General features: G+C 38.6%; 1 protein-coding gene across 1 annotated transcript in view; it reads right to left on the minus strand.

The window, feature by feature from the left end:
- The window catches only part of LOC139744707 (coiled-coil domain-containing protein 180-like), a 49,771-nt gene extending 35,879 nt beyond the window's left edge, over positions 1-13,892 (minus strand). The window contains exons 1-15 of the mRNA XM_071655131.1: positions 13,763-13,892; positions 11,349-11,426; positions 10,677-10,864; positions 10,017-10,105; positions 9,210-9,319; positions 8,392-8,458; positions 7,407-7,444; positions 6,513-6,647; positions 5,695-5,954; positions 4,715-4,834; positions 4,228-4,396; positions 3,327-3,449; positions 2,836-3,009; positions 1,960-2,075; positions 502-628 (exon numbers count right to left, since the gene is read on the minus strand). Of these exons, the coding sequence (XP_071511232.1) occupies positions 502-628; positions 1,960-2,075; positions 2,836-3,009; positions 3,327-3,449; positions 4,228-4,396; positions 4,715-4,834; positions 5,695-5,954; positions 6,513-6,647; positions 7,407-7,444; positions 8,392-8,458; positions 9,210-9,319; positions 10,017-10,105; positions 10,677-10,864; positions 11,349-11,417 (1,785 nt within the window). The 5' untranslated portion in view covers positions 11,418-11,426; positions 13,763-13,892. The remainder of the gene's footprint in view (positions 1-501; positions 629-1,959; positions 2,076-2,835; positions 3,010-3,326; positions 3,450-4,227; positions 4,397-4,714; positions 4,835-5,694; positions 5,955-6,512; positions 6,648-7,406; positions 7,445-8,391; positions 8,459-9,209; positions 9,320-10,016; positions 10,106-10,676; positions 10,865-11,348; positions 11,427-13,762) is intronic.
- Positions 13,893-18,118: the final 4,226 nt, after the last annotated feature.

Genomic DNA, 18,118 nt, shown 5'->3' on the forward strand with positions numbered 1-18,118 from the left:
AACGTCAACCTGAAAGTTCTGATTGCAAACATTGCCAAAACATGAAAAGTCCTTCACACATATTTGACAAGATTGAAATTGCTTGGCCAAAAAAAAAAAAAAAAAAGGTAAACAAATTTGATATCAATCAAACTAGATGGCAAAAAAATTAATTGTATATTGAATGATGGTAGATTCTTCAGATTAAAATGAATATAAAACTTATATCCTCGTGAAGATACACTACAACTGATTATCAGTAACAAGCAAAACAAAAGTGAAGCAACAATGTTCCCGATGAAACATGTGATGAAATTGATTGATTAATGCCCTTTCTAGACCTTCTGGCTTCAAACATGCACTGTATGTCTCAACAAATTTGACCTGTGTTCAGTCAAGATATGTGGCTAGTATACATACTACTGCTAAGATGTGCATCATCTATTCTAATCAGAGTTACCCCTCCCCCTGTCTTACAAATCTAACATCAATATCTTGCAGGATAATATGCAAATGACTTACGGTGGGATCCACTCTGTCCACTCCAAAGAAAGTGCAGAGAGAGCCATCGTATCTCTGGAGCTCCTCACTGACCATGTCTGGGTAACCCTTGACAATATCCTCTTGGTCCTTGTAGAAGGTGAAGTAGCTGTTTCACGGAGGAAGCAAAAATACAAATATGAGCTGACAGCTCACTAACTACCGGACTAGAGCAGACAAATTATAAACATAATGAAAGCTGGTATTGGTAATTAGAGAGGGATATATGTGTGACCCTGCATCACAAAACCAACATAAAGTCGCCACACATGGAGTTTTAGTTAAGAGCAGATCCTGAAAGAGCAGACTTCAAGCTTTAAAATGATGTTTAACTCAATTCGAATGGACTCTCCTAACCTATCCTAATATTGTAAAGAAAGCACACACTTTGGAAAGTGTGAACTGAGAAAAGAGGCTCTGAAGTAGAGGGTCTATTCAAGCGCTTAATCTTTTTCAAGCCGTGCTAGCTGTGCGATGAATGGAACAAAAAAAAAAAATGTTAACCACCAGAGCAACAATAATGAAGGGATTACTGCAAAACATGATATATTCGCGGCATGAATTTTTCGCAAATTGGAGCCGACGGCCTTTTTTGCGGCATGAAATTTTCGCGAACTGCCACTAGCATTCAATGCATGTAGTGTAGATAAGAACTTTTGTGCATTTTAATTTTACGAATCTTGGCGCTCGCGAAATTCGCGAAATCAAAATGCACGCAAAAATTCCTCGTTTTACAGTATTAGATTAAGCTGAAATTAAGCATGCTTTATAAACACAATCTGTAAATGATTACTGCCAACTTTCAAGGCAGTAGCATCATTCTTTCCAAAGTTATTGGAGTTGAAAGTGAAGAGAATAGACAGGGTTTTTAAGAAATGAAAAGAGGACTCTATGAGAAACACCTAATCACACTATTCCACCACGAAGTGTTCAAGAAAAACTGCTAAAAACACAAGTTCCTGTTCCTTTTATGATCCCAAACTTTAGTATAATGTAGAAGAAGAGTTGCTCTTTCAGAAACTATGAAAAACTCTAGATTGGATGGGTTGACCCATTTCAACTTTTTTCAGTCCTAACACAAAATCAGTACATGCGACTTTTTGTTTGTTTTGTGATGCACGGTCACATGTGGTCTATATGACACAATAAGGATTTGTCACATCATCAAATCTGGGATGCTCCCACTGGTATTTCCAATGCAATCCAGGAGAAGAATTTTGAAGAATATCTTACAAAGACATCAAATATTCAACACAAAGGGAAAGATGATGATTCTTGATTATTAAATCCAACAGACTATACACCATAAGGCGTGAAATCTTGCCATCAATTTTCAGTCTGGCTTTGTGCGTCTTTTTCCAGTGCACAGTACATGGGGATGGTACGGCAGTGATGTGCTATCTCAGGGAGCTAGGGTTGATAGACGGCAGACTGTCTTACCTCTCCTTGACCTTGTCCAGCATCTGTCCTGCTTTCTCTAGCATGTTCTTGAGGGCCTCCTCACTGCTCTCCTGCCTCAAGCGATCCATCAAGATGTCAAGGTTGGCTTCCATGTCCTAGAAAGATGAAAGGAGTCAAGTCACAGGTTGTAGGGAGAAACAATCCACTGATTTCTCACAAGGAGTCTGTTATTCCAATACATGTCATTACCTGATCTATTTGTAGCCATATAGACATTATCTAGCCTCACAAAAAAAAAAAAAAAAAAAATCACCAGATAAGCAAGTTCATCTAAGATGTTGCTTATACATAGAGCCTACATCCAGATCTCGTCATGAACATTGAGGCTTGTGATTATCAGTCAAAGCTCATCTTAAGAACCGACTGGATGTCACAAAGATAGCTTAGTGTATAACATTTGTGTACACTTTTATCACAATTACCACTTTGATTTTCCAGGTTGTAACTGTTTGTGTCACAAAATCTGCCGTCAATGATCACATCAAAATATAATTTCATGATGGAAATTCAAATTACACAGTAAGGTATCAAAAATTCCACATTTAACAGCATGATACAATAATGAGGATGGTCATGATGATGATCATCACTACTGTTATCATTAGCATCGTCACCACAATCATCATTGTTTGCATTGCAATCTACATCATCATCATCACCCCATCACCATCATCATCATCATCATCACCATCATCACCATCATCATCATCATCATCATCATCATCATCATCATCATCACGGTTGATCATTACCACCATCATCTTCAACACTGTCCTCATCACTATCTGCATAACCATCATTATCATCATCAGTGTTTCAGCAATCATCATTATCATCATCCTGGCAGTAACAAACCTGGTTGAGGTTGTCGTGTTGCCGACGACACTCTTCAAGCTGCTCCTGTAGTTGCCGCTCCTTCTTTGCCAGGTTGATCTCATGGACGTCCCACAAGTGGGCGGCGCCCTGGGTGAACTTGAACAGGGAGCGCAGCTGGTGGGCGTGGCGCTCTGCGAGCCTCTCCAGGGATAACTGGGAGTGAGGGAAAGAAAAGTGGTTTCTTTCCCAGTCATATCTATCTTTCTATAACCACTTGATGTGCATAATGGATCAGAAATCACATTCATACATCTTTTACAAACTGAAAATGGTGGAAAAGAGACATTGAAGGTACTGATATATACCTCGTCAAGAAATTAACTGTGCTTGACTAACATATGCATACAATGAGTTTGTACGATAATACCAGTATTCTTCTTCCTACTGTTGTGACCGATGTAAGGCATGATCCATAGATGTGAAATAAAGTTTAGAATTTTCCTGGACTTTCTGTGATGTGTTATACTCACATCCATGTCTTCCAGTGTGTGCTCAAATTTCTCCTGGCATCGGCCGACCTCAGGTAAGATCTCATCGTCAGTGACCTCAACCACTTTCTGGTCCGAGCAGACTCCTGCCTCTATGAGCTCCGTCTAAGTGGGGAGAGAGAACACAAAGCTTGATGAAAATCTACACCTTGTTTCTGCATCAAGTAAATATCCATATTATTCCTAACGCAGGTGCAGATACAGTGGTATGTAAATTCAAACAATACAATTGGGAAATTATGAATGTGATTCCAACCCTTTGTCTGACACTAAAACTAACTCCTCCCACTGACCCCCCCTCACCCCAACCACTCCCAGTGGGTTTTTTTTTTCTTTTTTCATTTGAGAGGCATCAAGAACTTTTGTAGCTTTCTGATCCAGCAGTAATGGCACATTAAGTCAACCAAAACATTAAAACTTTGTAACTTTTGAATGGACTGTCAGATTTTCCTCATACTTCACTGATATATTTTTTGAACATTTCTGCATTCACTGAATCCACCTATATACTTGCAGTAAATTCCCCCAAAGTTATGAGATGATTTACCACAATGTGTCACATTATGAAATAATCATTTTGAAATCATCACCATCATCACAACAACAAGACAATAATAATATGGTCTCCTTTATCAGGGATAGCCACTTCAGTGTTGCCCCTGCTCTACCAGAGGGCCCTGCCACTGTTATAACCCTGGCGTTGGCCAGGCACCCATTTATACACCTGGGTTGAGAGGGACATGGTGGGTAAAAACAGCTTGTCCAATTTGCAACTTCTAACTGTCAAAATTTTACATTTCCACAATGACAGTAGTAACAATCTGTAACAGTTCCATGATGCTTTCTACTAACGTTTCAAAGACCGACTAAAAAGTTACTATACCTGGAAGTTCTCCACGTGGTCCAAGCACTCTTTGCACACACTCTCATATTCCTCATGGAGCTGATCTAAGTAGGTCACATGAAGCTGTTCAATCCGCTGACAGGAGCTCACAATCTCCTTGTTCCACTGGTACGCTGCCGTCTTGCTGGATTTCGGTGGCTTCATTTCACTGCTCACAGACAAGGAGACAAAGAGTCCACATTTGATCTGAGTCACCTTCTTGGAGACATTATTTCACAAAAGTTATCCATATGAAAATAATGCTAATTGTCAAATAGAGTCAATTTGTATTCTATGTCAACACAATATCAAGACTAAAATATCAAGATTATTCAAAGCATGGAATAAAGACTCATGACTGATCCTTTATGATGCAGCTCAATATCACAGAAGGAAACTTATGAGTAGTAGATGCCTACAACCTAGTAAAGTTTATAAATTAAGAGGTAGACCATTCAAACATACACACACTTCAAACAAAACTTACTTGAGGTTATCCAGTATGTCAAGACGACCTTTATTCAGCTTGACCTGCTCCGTGTACAGCTTGTCCATCAAGGCATTGATCTTTGGTGGGTTGATGATTCTCTCACTCTGCATGAATTCCCTGTCAAGGAAGAAGCAGTGCAACTGAATTTCAAGACAGGTCCTCTGCTGACAGGAAACTTATGATATTTACCACAAGAGAAAATGATAATTGGGGGAATGAAACAACCCTAAACAAAGATGGAAGGAAGAAGAGAATTAAGCTTTCTGTTTTTTTTTTCCTACTGTGATTTTTTAACTGTCATCATCATTTTTTCAAGACAGAATATCATCAGTCTTGCTTAGTTGTAAGTTGTAAGCAGTAGCTGTAATTTGCTAATGCTCACAAGCTTCCACACTGTTTGATAAACAGACAACTTTTGGCAAACGTTCGAACGAAATGCGTCCATGTTTTGAGGAGTGAAATCAAAATTTTCTCTGAATGACCTATGTGCCCCCCCCCCCCCAAAAAAAAAAAAAAAAGTCTTGGGACATTGTTTGGGCATGATATGTTAGCAAATGCTTTAATAAATTAGTGCAAATTTGAAAATCACTCACAAATATCAATACAAGTAAACAACTGTACACACAAAAAGGCTGCTTGTCTGACTGTCTGTTCTAGGATGGTACAGATTTAGAGAAAGAGTTTAACTTTCAACACTTGGATAGTGAGCAAACTTTCTACTTAACACCTAGTACATGGATGTGATGGAATTATGATAAGTCAAGTACATTCTTGAAATAGAATATCCCCAGCAAAGGCTGTACATTAAGAAGATTATAACCATAATCTTGTAAACTATTGAACAAACTCACACTAGCTATTCATAAATGACAATAGGCAATGAGACAGCTTATTTATTGTAACAAGGTATGCGGGACATAGACCCTCCCCATGCAAGATGGTGTACAGGAAAATCAGGGATTTCTAAAAGTACGTACATGAACTTCTTGATGGCGATGTCGATGTTGAGTTTTCTCCAGTCTGCGAGGCGGTCCTCCCACACACGGTGGTGGTTCTTGTCTCGCTCTATGTCTGTCTTCATAAGGCGGGCCTGGAGGTCGGTGTAGGCACGCCGGTTTGACAGGAGCGTCTGATTGATGATGGTGGACTCCTTCTCGATGAGTCGCTGGACGTCTGGTGGCATCAGATAGGCAATGCCCTCCATCTTCTTGGCGTAGGATTTCAGCACATTTTTCAACTGTGGATGGGCATTGAAGAGATGCACACATTCTGTCATTTTCAAAACAGCTCTGATAGTTTTGCAAGTTTTCTACAACAATGTATGGATTATTTTCGCAAAGATAGTTTGTTCTTGAAGTCAGCCAGGCTCCAGTGATGTTTGGTGCATCATAAAACAAAATCATGTCTAGTCTGAGTAAAAAAAAACACAACAAACACACAAAACAAAACAAAACAAAACAAAACATTAGGCCCTTTTCAGAACCAAATGATACCAAAACATCATTGGTACCAGAGCCTCTTGCCATGGCAACTTCAGAAAATACTTTGAATTGATAACGTACAAAGTAACAAATCCCACTGACGGATTTGTGCATGCTGCATCTACGGCCGAGACGTGAAATTAATACTGCGCTTCATTTGGGTGAAGGGACGTAGCAAAGGAAAATGAGATGACGAATCCTCAGATTGCTACTCACTAACAAGAGAGTCTGAAACAACTACTACTGGAAAGACAAAACATAAACACATAAGCAAAATGAAAATGTGTGCACTCTCAAAACTGCACACACTTTACCTTCTTTAGTCTGTCATCTTCAAGGGCTTGAAGAGTGGTGTCCATTTCAGCGATGTACTGTCTGCGTATGGATGCCTGCTGCTCTATGTCATCCCACAAGCTGACTAGCTCAGAGAGATGGTAACCTTTCAAATCCTGCACATTGAGAAAGCCATGAAAGATTCAGATTTCTTTTTTTGAAAACTGGAACGACTAGAATTGATACTTCAAGGTAAACACTGGAAGAAGTGCATTCTTCTATTCGTACTTAATGACTTCCTCTTTCAAAGTCCCTAGAAGTGTAATCTACATCCCTTAACTTCCACTCTGTTACCTATATTCCTTGACATGATTTTGATAATAGGTAGAAAACATAAATGGTATTATTATCATTATCATCATCATTATTTATCTGGCCGTACAATTGCAATATACCATATTTACATGAATAACATTGTACAAACAGAGAGAAATATATTGCAATAATTTCCTCTTTCAAGTCTTGAATCGTTTTGATTTCACATGTCTATCAACAAATAACAAGCAAAATACCCTCTATTCACTCACATACCAGTACACTCTCAAGCTAATATTATTGTTCCTTCACCCAGTGACAAGTAGAATAAGTCTCCAAAAAAAAAAAAAAAAAAAAAAAAATGAGACAGACAACTCCATTACAGGCAAATAGACACTGACTAACTGAATCTCTCAGTGGAGTTATAGCATTCATTCATCAGTATTCAGTTTGCATCCACACATGCACACATAAAGCTGATAAATATGGGATGTTGCTCAAAGCTTGGCTGCAAAACTGTAACACACTGCAATTTGGATCACATATATGTCTAAAGGAAAGTGTCACAAGAGATAATTCTATGAGCTAGGTCAAGGTCTGCTTAGTTCAAACAAACTTACATCATCATCAGCTATCTTTGCCAGCATCTTGTCAATTTCTGCAGAGGGAGAATGGAATAAGAACAAACATGATAACATCCAATAATGAAAATTATTCTTCATGTGAGGAGTAAAACAATACAGTGTTTGGCTGTACAATTTGGTGTGTTTCATTTTTCTGGTAAAGGGCTGAGTAACCCTTGTCAGCATTGGTGTCTCCATGCTGAATTTTGAAATACTTGGCATATTGTACAAGTATCAGTACGTAGCATTATTTAGCGAGTACACACATGCAGCATTCCCCTTGAAAATGTAATGTCATTGTGAAAACAACAGAATAGTCTGAATATCAGCTGTAACCACCCAAAATTTCGTCTTGAACAAAATGGAGGGGACATTTAAAAAATCATACTGTTTGTGGACAGGGAAGTTAAGTCTATAGAGCAGTTTGACATGTGACTCGCTGTAAGTAATAAAGAATGGATAAGCTGACATTATAACTACATCTATAGACTGCTACCCACAGATACTGTGTGTATCTTTAGATTCAACAGATTCAATGACAATTAGTGAAACACTAGTGTCATAGGACAGACAAATGTGTATTTGCACAGCATGACTCGGTTTTGAATCCCAGTTTTTCCTCTCTGAATATTTCAGCACCAACATTTTTTTTTTTCTCTAAAGAATGACATGGTGCATTGCTAACTTCAGACATAATTCAAAGAAGGGAAATACTTTTCCTTTTATACATGTATCCACTCTTTGATTCATCTGCAACCAATGCCCCTATCTGTTTCCCGCACACACTTATCATGACAAGTAGTACTGAGAAGGTTGTTTGGCCAGGTTGGAACACAATTCTTTACTGGAGAGATATTGTTGGCAAAAACCTCAACAAACCTTGCTTTTTGGCCAAAGAAAAGAACTACTAAAATGTAAAATACTTCAATTCTTAGTATTCCCTCAGTTCAGTCTCAGGATACAGGCAAATTTGGATGCTAACCTTTGTCATTTTCTTCAAGTTTATTGAGAAGTATTTCCCCTGCAGCAGCAATCTTGGGTTCTATATCCTGTGTGGGATGAAGAGTGATTCAAGAAATAAGAAGGCACAATTATTCAAAATCAAGTAGTCCATGAATTCTAAGATAAATTGCAAAAGGTAAACAGTACAAGGTATACTATTATGGCCATTATAATGATATTATCATGATTATAATGTCTTTTCATTACAAAAACAAAGCCTATCAGGTTGTGGATGTAAAGCAGAATTGAATTCAAAGCAATCATATTCAATTTTCATTTCAAAGACGACTGTAAACACACAAACAAACAAACAAATGATTAATACAATCCATATACAGACGATAAGATATAAAAAGGAATATGTGCCCAATAATAAAATGAAATTACACAGAAAATTTCACATGTAATATAATTCTGCAGTATTTTGGTGCAATGTGCACAAAAAAAAAAATTATAGCTGTATTGTCCAGCACTGTTTTGGGCATTCAAATATGCCTGAGAAACATATACAGCTATGATCTACCTCACTGCCCCTCAGAACTGGCTGAACCATGTACTATATCTATGGAAAATTGCTATATTACAGGGATGATGGGTTAGCAATGCTCCTCTGCACAGGGTACAGGCAAAAATTTGATATGAGTAATCAATAGCTGATATAAAGATAAAATTCACAAATGCAAATCGCTACCATTAGTTTCAAAGGACCAGCAACAAAACTGAATATGAGAGATATAAAAATAAAGAAAAGTGAAAGTGCTAGAGGATGGATATGGGATTTGAGAGTGATGGTCTCACATTGGCGATGATGGTGAATTCATGGTGGAGATCCTCAGTGGCTTCCTCATGCCTCACTCTCCTACTCTCTGCTAGTCGGTCAATGATGTCTGATCCCAACTTCTCTGCTTCTATTCAATCAAATGAGCAAAAGGAGACAATGAAACTGTCAACAATGTGTATTCAATTCATTCATTTTGTATGAGTGTAAATGTTGAAAAAAAAAACACACCCAGTAACATAGCTGTATATTGCATTTGATATGAGCTTCAGCTTTGCCTTATTCTGAAATATTACCACAGTACAGAAAAATAAAGATCCTAAAGATCATACTACATACAAATCCAAAAAATTATTGGAAATTCCTTTGACATGAATGTTGGATGGAATAATAATTCTCAGACCATAACAATTCATCTATGAAACACACACAGACACACATACACATACAATTTCAAGTTTGTACATGAGTGATTTTGACAAGCATAGAGTAAATCAGCCATTCTGTTTCATTTTTTTCTTTTATTTGCAAGAAATTGGAGGAGGAGGTGTCGCAATGACAAACTTTTTGTGCTTCAGGCCATTTAGTTTACAGAATGGAGGGGATTCAGTGTGTTCCAAAGGATTATCAAAATATCATTATGGAACATGAGCATGTTACTAACCGATGTTTGTGACAACATAAACACATACAAGGGTTAAGAATGTGTGCGAGTGCCAGTCTTGACTGCCATCCAACTACTCCTTCAGGGAAGAAGGAGAGTGGTTCAGGTTGGATTAAAAGAATACACAGCTTCTGTCTGAGCCTACTATCTGGACATGACTTACCCACAGTGCTTGCCAGTCCTCTGACCTCTCTCCCAGCAATCACAGAGACTGGTTCCTCAGCCTTTTTCTGGGCACTCTCAATAGAATGTCTGAGAAGAACAACACAAATCATCAAAGGCATACCATGGGCCATCAGGTTCATTTTCTAGCACCTGCTCATGCACATACCCACTACTTTTACAGACTTACAACGTATACCGAGTCTCATGACCCATCTTATCCTCACCTGCCCAACTATCATTTCCTAATGCCTTCAAGGAATTTTAAAAAAAATAGCATGTTGCTCAATAACAAACATCAAATGGGAAGCCAACTAAAGCTGAAGAGAGTAGACACTGTACACTTTTTCTTTATTCTCTTTTTGTCGGCTACAGGAGACCTACATGGCTGTATCTTACAAATCACAGCTATCTACTATTCTACATGAATAATCCAAATAGGTCTCTACAAACTGTATCACCTATTAAGTCACGTCAATCATACAAAGAACAACAATTTTGATGGAATTGATTTTGAAGGAATTGAGCTACATCTGAGAAATGTAAACATTCTGATATTATTTACAGTAGGTCAGATCCACCTCCTGGTAATAACAAACAGAACTGCAAACGCTTGAAAACATTTCTGTCGCAACACTTTGCATTTAATTCTTGGTCTCACCTGTACAGCACAGGATTTTCAGTGTCGCGGTTGTTTGGCAGACTCTCAAGCCATTTGATGTGCCGTGAGGGGAGTAAACTCTTCCCCATCTCTGTTCTGTCCTCATGGACGAGGGGAATGGATGTAGTCTTGGGCTCACTCTGCTGCTTGGGATGATCAGTCTGCTCCAGGGTCTTCACCAGTTGCACCTACATTGGTGAAAATTATGAAGTTGCATGGATTTTTGAGCAATTGGCACTACTGACATTTCTTCCACCCTCCATCCCCCCCCCCCCCACTTGTAATTGAACTACAATGACAGTTCTCTATCACCTTTTTGAATTTTTCATTTCATGCTCTGATATTACAGCAATATGGTGATGTTTTGTTGAAAGCAGTGGTCATTTATATCAGAGGTCATTTATCAGACAGTCATGACAGCTTGTCATGTAGGATGTAGATCTGTCTGGACATTTCAAAGAATGTATTTTTAGGTCTCTGAGACAAACTAAATTGATTGGAAAGGAAAAATCAGCAGAAGTTCTCGAAATGACTGATATGGACTGGCTCACAGTCAAATTCTTCTTTTTTTTCAGTCCATTTTTACCATTTTATCCTTCAAGGCATTTAGGTAGAAAATTAGTTGTACCTGCTTGAATAACAAAGATCTTTTTCTAATCACACTACACTCACCTGTGCATCAAATATTTGCTTGTATATGTGCCCTGAGGGCACAACACGGACCGCCTGTGCCTCTGTCATGGTACTTATCTAGTCAGCAGAGAAAACAAATTACAGAAATATGGTAAGACAGGTGACATGATAAACAACCATGAAACAAAGTAAAAAAAACAAGCAAACAGACAAATTAAAAATATTGTTAAAAAATGTTAAAACATACAATGTAATAGTAAATTAGTGCCATGCATATTGGTACAACCCTTGATAGATTACAGAGACTAAAAGAAAATTGACTCCCGGTGCAATTCCATGGCACTTGTCACACAGATAGCTTGTGTTGCGTGGTGATCGAATAACAGTGTTCATACACTGTTTTTTTGTTGTTGTTGTTGTTTTTTTTTTGAGTAAATTCTAATTTTCTGAACTGCTGCAGTTTTGCCTGCAAAATTTTTACCTCCCTGATGTTAGACCTGGACAGTAACATCCAAAACTAAAAAAAGGAAAAAGAACAAAAAAAGAACACACTCACACACACACACAAAAAAAAACATGGTAAAATCGTGCAGAATATGGCATAGTGATAGGCCTAGGCCTACTTGTGAAATAGGCCCCACCACTGCCTGCGCCTGTCTCAGTTACATCAGTGTCTGTACTATGGCGGCTTGCCTGTTTATACTTGTGAATTCAGCCCCACTGCACTGTGTGGCATTCAGGGGTACATAAGCACGGTTACAGTGTTGTACTGTTAGCTGTATAATAATAGTATGGTTGGGTGTTCATCACACCGACCACCTAATGTTTTTCTATCAATAGAAACGTGAAAAATCTCACAATTTGCCTGAAATTTTAGTCATGTGTGGAGAAAATACTCTGGATTCACAAGCGCACAGTGAAAATGCGATCTGAGGTACGCGCTCTAGATGGCGGCTTCGAACGCGTGGGGTGTCATTTTTTCCGCACTCAGTTGCCCTGTACATTTCAACCGACCACCCTGACAACACGTATCAAGCGCACTTAAATGCGTTTTTTCGACAAGCTGCTGTTTTTTTCTAGCTGTCATTTTTTTCCCCAATAATATTCTGATATATTTTGAATCCTTCGATATTACTTTTGAAGGACTGTTTGATGAATTTGAATTGATTTTCATTAGGAAACTTTTCATTGTAATTGAAATAAATTAGATGAGTCGGTTTGTTTTTGCACATTTATTTCTCGTTTCTGCTTCAACTCGTACGGTCGTAGCGGGCGACAAAATGATTATGTCAAGAATGTGTAACGTGTGTGCACGATCGTACAAGCAGTGGAGTTTGAGCTGAGAGCGGCATAATGACAATTTTGCGGTCAAAATCGTCAAATTTATTACGGAAGGATACTCTACATCTAACAACGAGTCAGCAAAGGTAGGCCTAATTATATGCAGTTACACAATAAATCTTATTCGATTTTGCTAAATTTCGGTAATTTAGAGGGAATACTTATTTATTTTCGCCTCATATTACTCGGTAGCGTAGCCCAGTGAAGAATCGAACACCGTTGCGCGTAGTCCCATGCGTACATTTTCTTTCTGTACGCGCAATGCCATTATAGAGCGCGGTCCGTAGATATGGACCCGGTCGGTGTGTTGAACACCTACCATAATACTTGTGAATGTGGCCCCACCGAATGGCGTTTACATGTGTAATGTGATTGAAACAGTCAGTGACAGTGGCAGGGCCGAACACCGATTTCCATACCTGAATCCATACTACTACCATAGCATTTTTCACCCTTCCTGCTTTCATACTTTCCCCATTGTTCTTTCTTCTTTTTTCTCTCCCTTTTACTATTGGAAGAACTTCCTAAATGTCTCCCGACTAAAATAAAGTAAACCATAAATACAACCCTAACCTAACCCGCCGCAGCCTAACGCCACGGGAACACGCACACTGCACTGCTGCGGTGGGAACAATTCCACGATTTTTGCCCAGAATAGTCTATGTACAAAACTGACAAAAGCATATTGGGTTATTGCATATCAAGACAGCCCAGACAATGATGGTTTTCACTCCGCTCCTCCACTAACTACATCAGACACTGCCATCCATAAAGGCAAGCCCTGTTGAGTCTTGAGTTGAGTCAACATAGGAATGTCCACTGCAATTTCTGCACACACACACACACACACACAGTCATCTGCAGTAATCTGCAGGACTGAAGGATGCAGAATGAACGAGAAGAAGAAGAAGAAGAAGAAGAAGAGTCTTAACTGGAGTTGAGACATGCATGCATGAAGAATTTACGTAGCTGGGACATTGGGCCTTGCAAACATATAACCTAGCGTATGGGACTACACGTCTACTCGCTCGCGGATTCGATATAGCACGACTGACCATACATAAATGTAATATTTCACAGGAATACGAATTTTTTTCTGCAGTGAAACTTACCATCTAAGATTTCTAACTTTTCTAAACATCCTCCATTCCAATCTAACGTAACAAATTGGCTGAAAGCATCATTTTATGCGTGTTTTATAGAACTTTCCTTCGGATATTGACGCCTGTTGCTTGGTAACCGTTGCCAATTTGACAGGCCTCCCTGGTCGGTAGTGATCAGTGATCACCGCGCTGATATGGGATCCGCTCACAGAACTCCTTTAGAATACTGTGGATCCGCTAGAGCGCTGAGTGATAAAAGATAAGTGGTTGAGATCAAAGAATCTAAACTGGTATGGGTATTGCAGCTCATTTCATTAAAAAAAAAGTTACGATTGATTTCGCTCGATTTATCCAGATTAATAGTATAACTCAATAAATCTAGCGTAAGATCAATTCTGATCGTGCTCCATAAAGACACTTAGGCTTGATATAAAGCACGGATTTATAGATTAACCAGATACCAGCGTATTTATCTATTTATCTATTTATTTATTCATTCATTCATTTACTTATTTGTTTATTTATTCATTTTTTATTCATTTATTCATTTATTTATTTGTTTGTTTACTCACGTATTTGTTTATTTATTTATTTATGTATGTATGTATGTATGTATGTATGTATGTATGTATTTATTATTTTATTTATTTATTTATTTATTTGTTTATTCATTCATTGATTGATTCATTTCTTTCTCTCTTTCTTTCTTTCTTTCTTTCTTTCTTTCTTTACAGTATTTACTTTTACAGACCATCCATTGGATAAGTTTAATCTTTTATGAAACTGGTCCCTGGATATTATACGGTCAAGAACAATGAAAGAGATGGAGGTCTAATTGGCTTTAATCATTCATCATTCAAACAGCGTCAATTTTGTGTGGATGCCCAGTAGAATCCCACAGGTACATTATTTTGTGCCTTTGATGATGGTTCGATGTAACTGCAACCAGCCCAATCTTGTGTATAAGGAGCCCCCCAGGGTTAGGTGCGATGCTGCCATCTTTCTGCGCAATGTCACTTTTTATTGAACACTACGATGATATCAAGTATATTTTGCCTGTATGTAAATATGCTAAAAATGAAAGGAAACTTCACCTAATGATAAAGCATATAAAACAAAATTCAATCGCATCCAGAAATATGTGTAATATTTACGTGCAAATTTAAAGGGAATGTACAGTACTGGTTGAGGTAGGGATTCATGTTTTGAACATTCCTCTATAAGTGAGATAATGAAAAGCCTCTTATGAAATATGAAAGAGCATGTAATTCTAAGAAGGATTCAACGTTTATTTGATGAAAATTGGTTTTCAAATGGCTGGGATATCCAAAAAAGTGCTAATAATAAAAGGCGACATGCCACAACTTTATTAGGATATCTTTGTTTCACCTTGTTTTTGGATATCTCAGCCATTTCAAAACCGATTTTCATCGAATAAATTTTTGATACCCCTTAGAACTGCAAGCTCTTTGACATCTCATAGAGTAGTTTCTGAATATCTCGCAAAACATTAAAAGCTAAATCTTCACCTCGACCAGAACTGTACACACCCTATAAGCTGTATATGCTGTGAAAGTGCACCCTCCCTGTCATAGCAAAATAAGGCTGATTTTTATTTCAGCAATATTTGCGCAATATATTTCTATTCGCGCCCCCACTAATGTCTTTGCCATTATCTGCTGCTCATCTTGTAGTAGCGATATGGCGAAAAGTATACTATACATTGCCATCATAAAAACAAAACAAAAACAAAAACAAATACAAACACACACACACACAGACACACACCGCAAACAACAACAACAACAAAACTTATATTTCATTATAGAGGCTGGCTGGTAATTATCCAGTGACTGTGATAGGCCTACTTGAATTCATTGTCTATACCTATATCTGTGGGGAATATCCAGTCTGGCACATGATGGTATCGAAGATCGAAGGGAATAAGATTGGACATTGTGCAAGCCTCCACCTGAACCTTCTTGGTATAATATACAACCATGTCTACTGGAACTCTTACCTACCAAATGGAAGAGTTTCTGACCCTCGCAGGCCTTCATTATTCTACCACAGGGGCGGATCCAGGAATTGGGGGGGGGGGGGCGTGACTAATTATTTCTGGTGCCACTTCCGGGTTTCATTTCATTGTTTTCTTTTTATTTCTTTTGTTTTTAACGAAAAATAAAGGGGGGGGGGGAGGCGCGTGCGCCGGTTGCGCCCCCTCTGGATCCGCCACTGTACCATGCGTATTGTATGTTCAGTTCAGTTCAGTTCAGTTCAGTTTTTATTTCTGCATTTCAAAATCAATACAAATCAACAAATCAACAAAATACTTACATAGTCATTTACACAGCTAATATTCGTAACGTTTGGATCTTACATACATTTTCTTTTTCTTTTTTTTTCAAGAACGAATATCATATATGAAAGGAAGCAATAGGAAATGATAAAAATGAAATGCAGGGGACCATCATCATAAGCTAAGCTTGACGAGGATGATGGCCCCAGGTAAAGAGATACATAAAGAAAATCTTGCCACTCACTGAGTGGGGGTAATTGTGCAATGGGCTCAACGAAGAGATACATAAAGAAAATCTTGCCACTCACTGAGTGGGAAGTAATTGTGCGAAGGGCGTGCGGTGCAGTGCGGTGTGCATTGTGTTGGGATGAATCTTGGTTTGTACGTTGAGTGTTATGTTGTGTATCAGTGTGATGAGGTGAATGTTACTTCAGTTATGGCCGTGAACTCATTGTTTAGGGTGTTTGTTGACCAGGTGGTATGAATATTTATGTGTATGAATATTTATGTGTGGGCCTACTGCATGTAATGCATACACGTGGGGTGTATGTATGTGTGTGTGTGTGTGTTTGTGTGTGTGTGTGTGTGTGTGTGTGTGTGTGTGTGTGTGTGTACATAGTGTGTGTTTTTGGTTGGGAGTGGAAGGGTTGGTTGTTGTTGTTTTTTGAATGAATGATTTCATTCTAGATTTGTATAATGTATTTTTTATGTATAATTTATGCTCTTGTAAGTGAGCATTAGTTACATCATTATACTTTCTCCTGAAGGAATTATTATCAGTAGGATTGATGCATAATCGAGTTATTTATGTTGAAGAGAGATTATTTGCAGTATAAATTGAAAAATGGATTTGTTTGGGTTTTGAATTGTATTTGTATTGTTTTTGTTCATGTTACACCCAAAATGGGATGATTCATGAATTATAATTATTAATGAAATCAATCAACATCAAGGAAAAAAGTGTTTGAACAAGTAATGGCTATGAAAACCCCGCGAGCCCATGGGCGTCACCAGGGGGGGGGGGGGTGCGTTGGGTGCGAACGCACCCCCGTTCAGACCCTTAAAAAAAAAAAAAAAAAAAAAAAAAAAAAAAATCAGTCTGCAAGCGACCTCAACGCCGGACCCTAAATGATAATTATTTTTTATCTATTTAAATTTTTTTTTGAAATTTTGCATCGGGAACAAAAAAAAACAAAAAACAAAAAAATCGTGAGCAAAAACAATTCGCACCCCTGGTTCTGGCAGCACTGATTTCATACATATCTACTAGTATACAAGTGTATTCTATACAGTGTTTACTATTTAGATAGATTTTGGACATCCTTCCCATGCTTGGTCACTTCGACGCCACCTCGCTGGTCATACCTCCCCCAGTCATGAACATAAACCGACACCCTTGACTACCAGTGGCGGATCCAGGGGGAGGGGCGCACCGGGCGTCCCCCCCCCCCGCCCCCTCTTAATTTCCAAAGCGAAAAAGTATAGCTTCAAACGGCAGTTTTTGGACTGTAAAATGTCAAAATTTCAAGCTCGCTCGCTCCGCTCGCTGGCATTTAGTCGTAATGCCATTCTCCTGAAGTTGCTGCCAGTAATTGCCGGCAGCTCCACCCGGTGCGCCCCCCCCCCCCTTACTGAAAAAAAGAAAAAAAACATATATATATATATATATATATATATAAAGCTACAAACGGCAGTTTTTGGACTGTAAAATGTCACAATTTTCAAGCTCGCTCGCTCCGCTCGCTCGCATTTAAATTCTCCTGATATTGCTGCCAGTAATTGCCAGCAGTTGCGCCCGGTGGCATGCGCTCCACCCCCCCTTAATTTCCAAAGCCAAAAATAAATATGGCTAAGAACGGCAGTTTTTGGACTGTAAAATGCAAAATTTTCAAGCTCGCTCGCATTAATCGTTATGCAATTCACCTGATGTTGCTGCCAGTAATTGCCAGCAGTACCGCCCGTTGCGCCCCCTCCCTTGATTTCCAAAGCCAAAAAATACGGCTAAGAACGGCAGCTTTTGGACTGTAACATGTAAAATTTTCAAGCTCGATCGCATGTAATCGTTA

The sequence above is a fragment of the Diadema antillarum genome, unplaced genomic scaffold (assembly GCF_040938485.1).
Source record: "Diadema antillarum isolate AM-2024a unplaced genomic scaffold, OU_Dant_1.0 seq00001204_RagTag, whole genome shotgun sequence".
NCBI lineage: Eukaryota > Metazoa > Echinodermata > Echinoidea > Diadematoida > Diadematidae > Diadema > Diadema antillarum.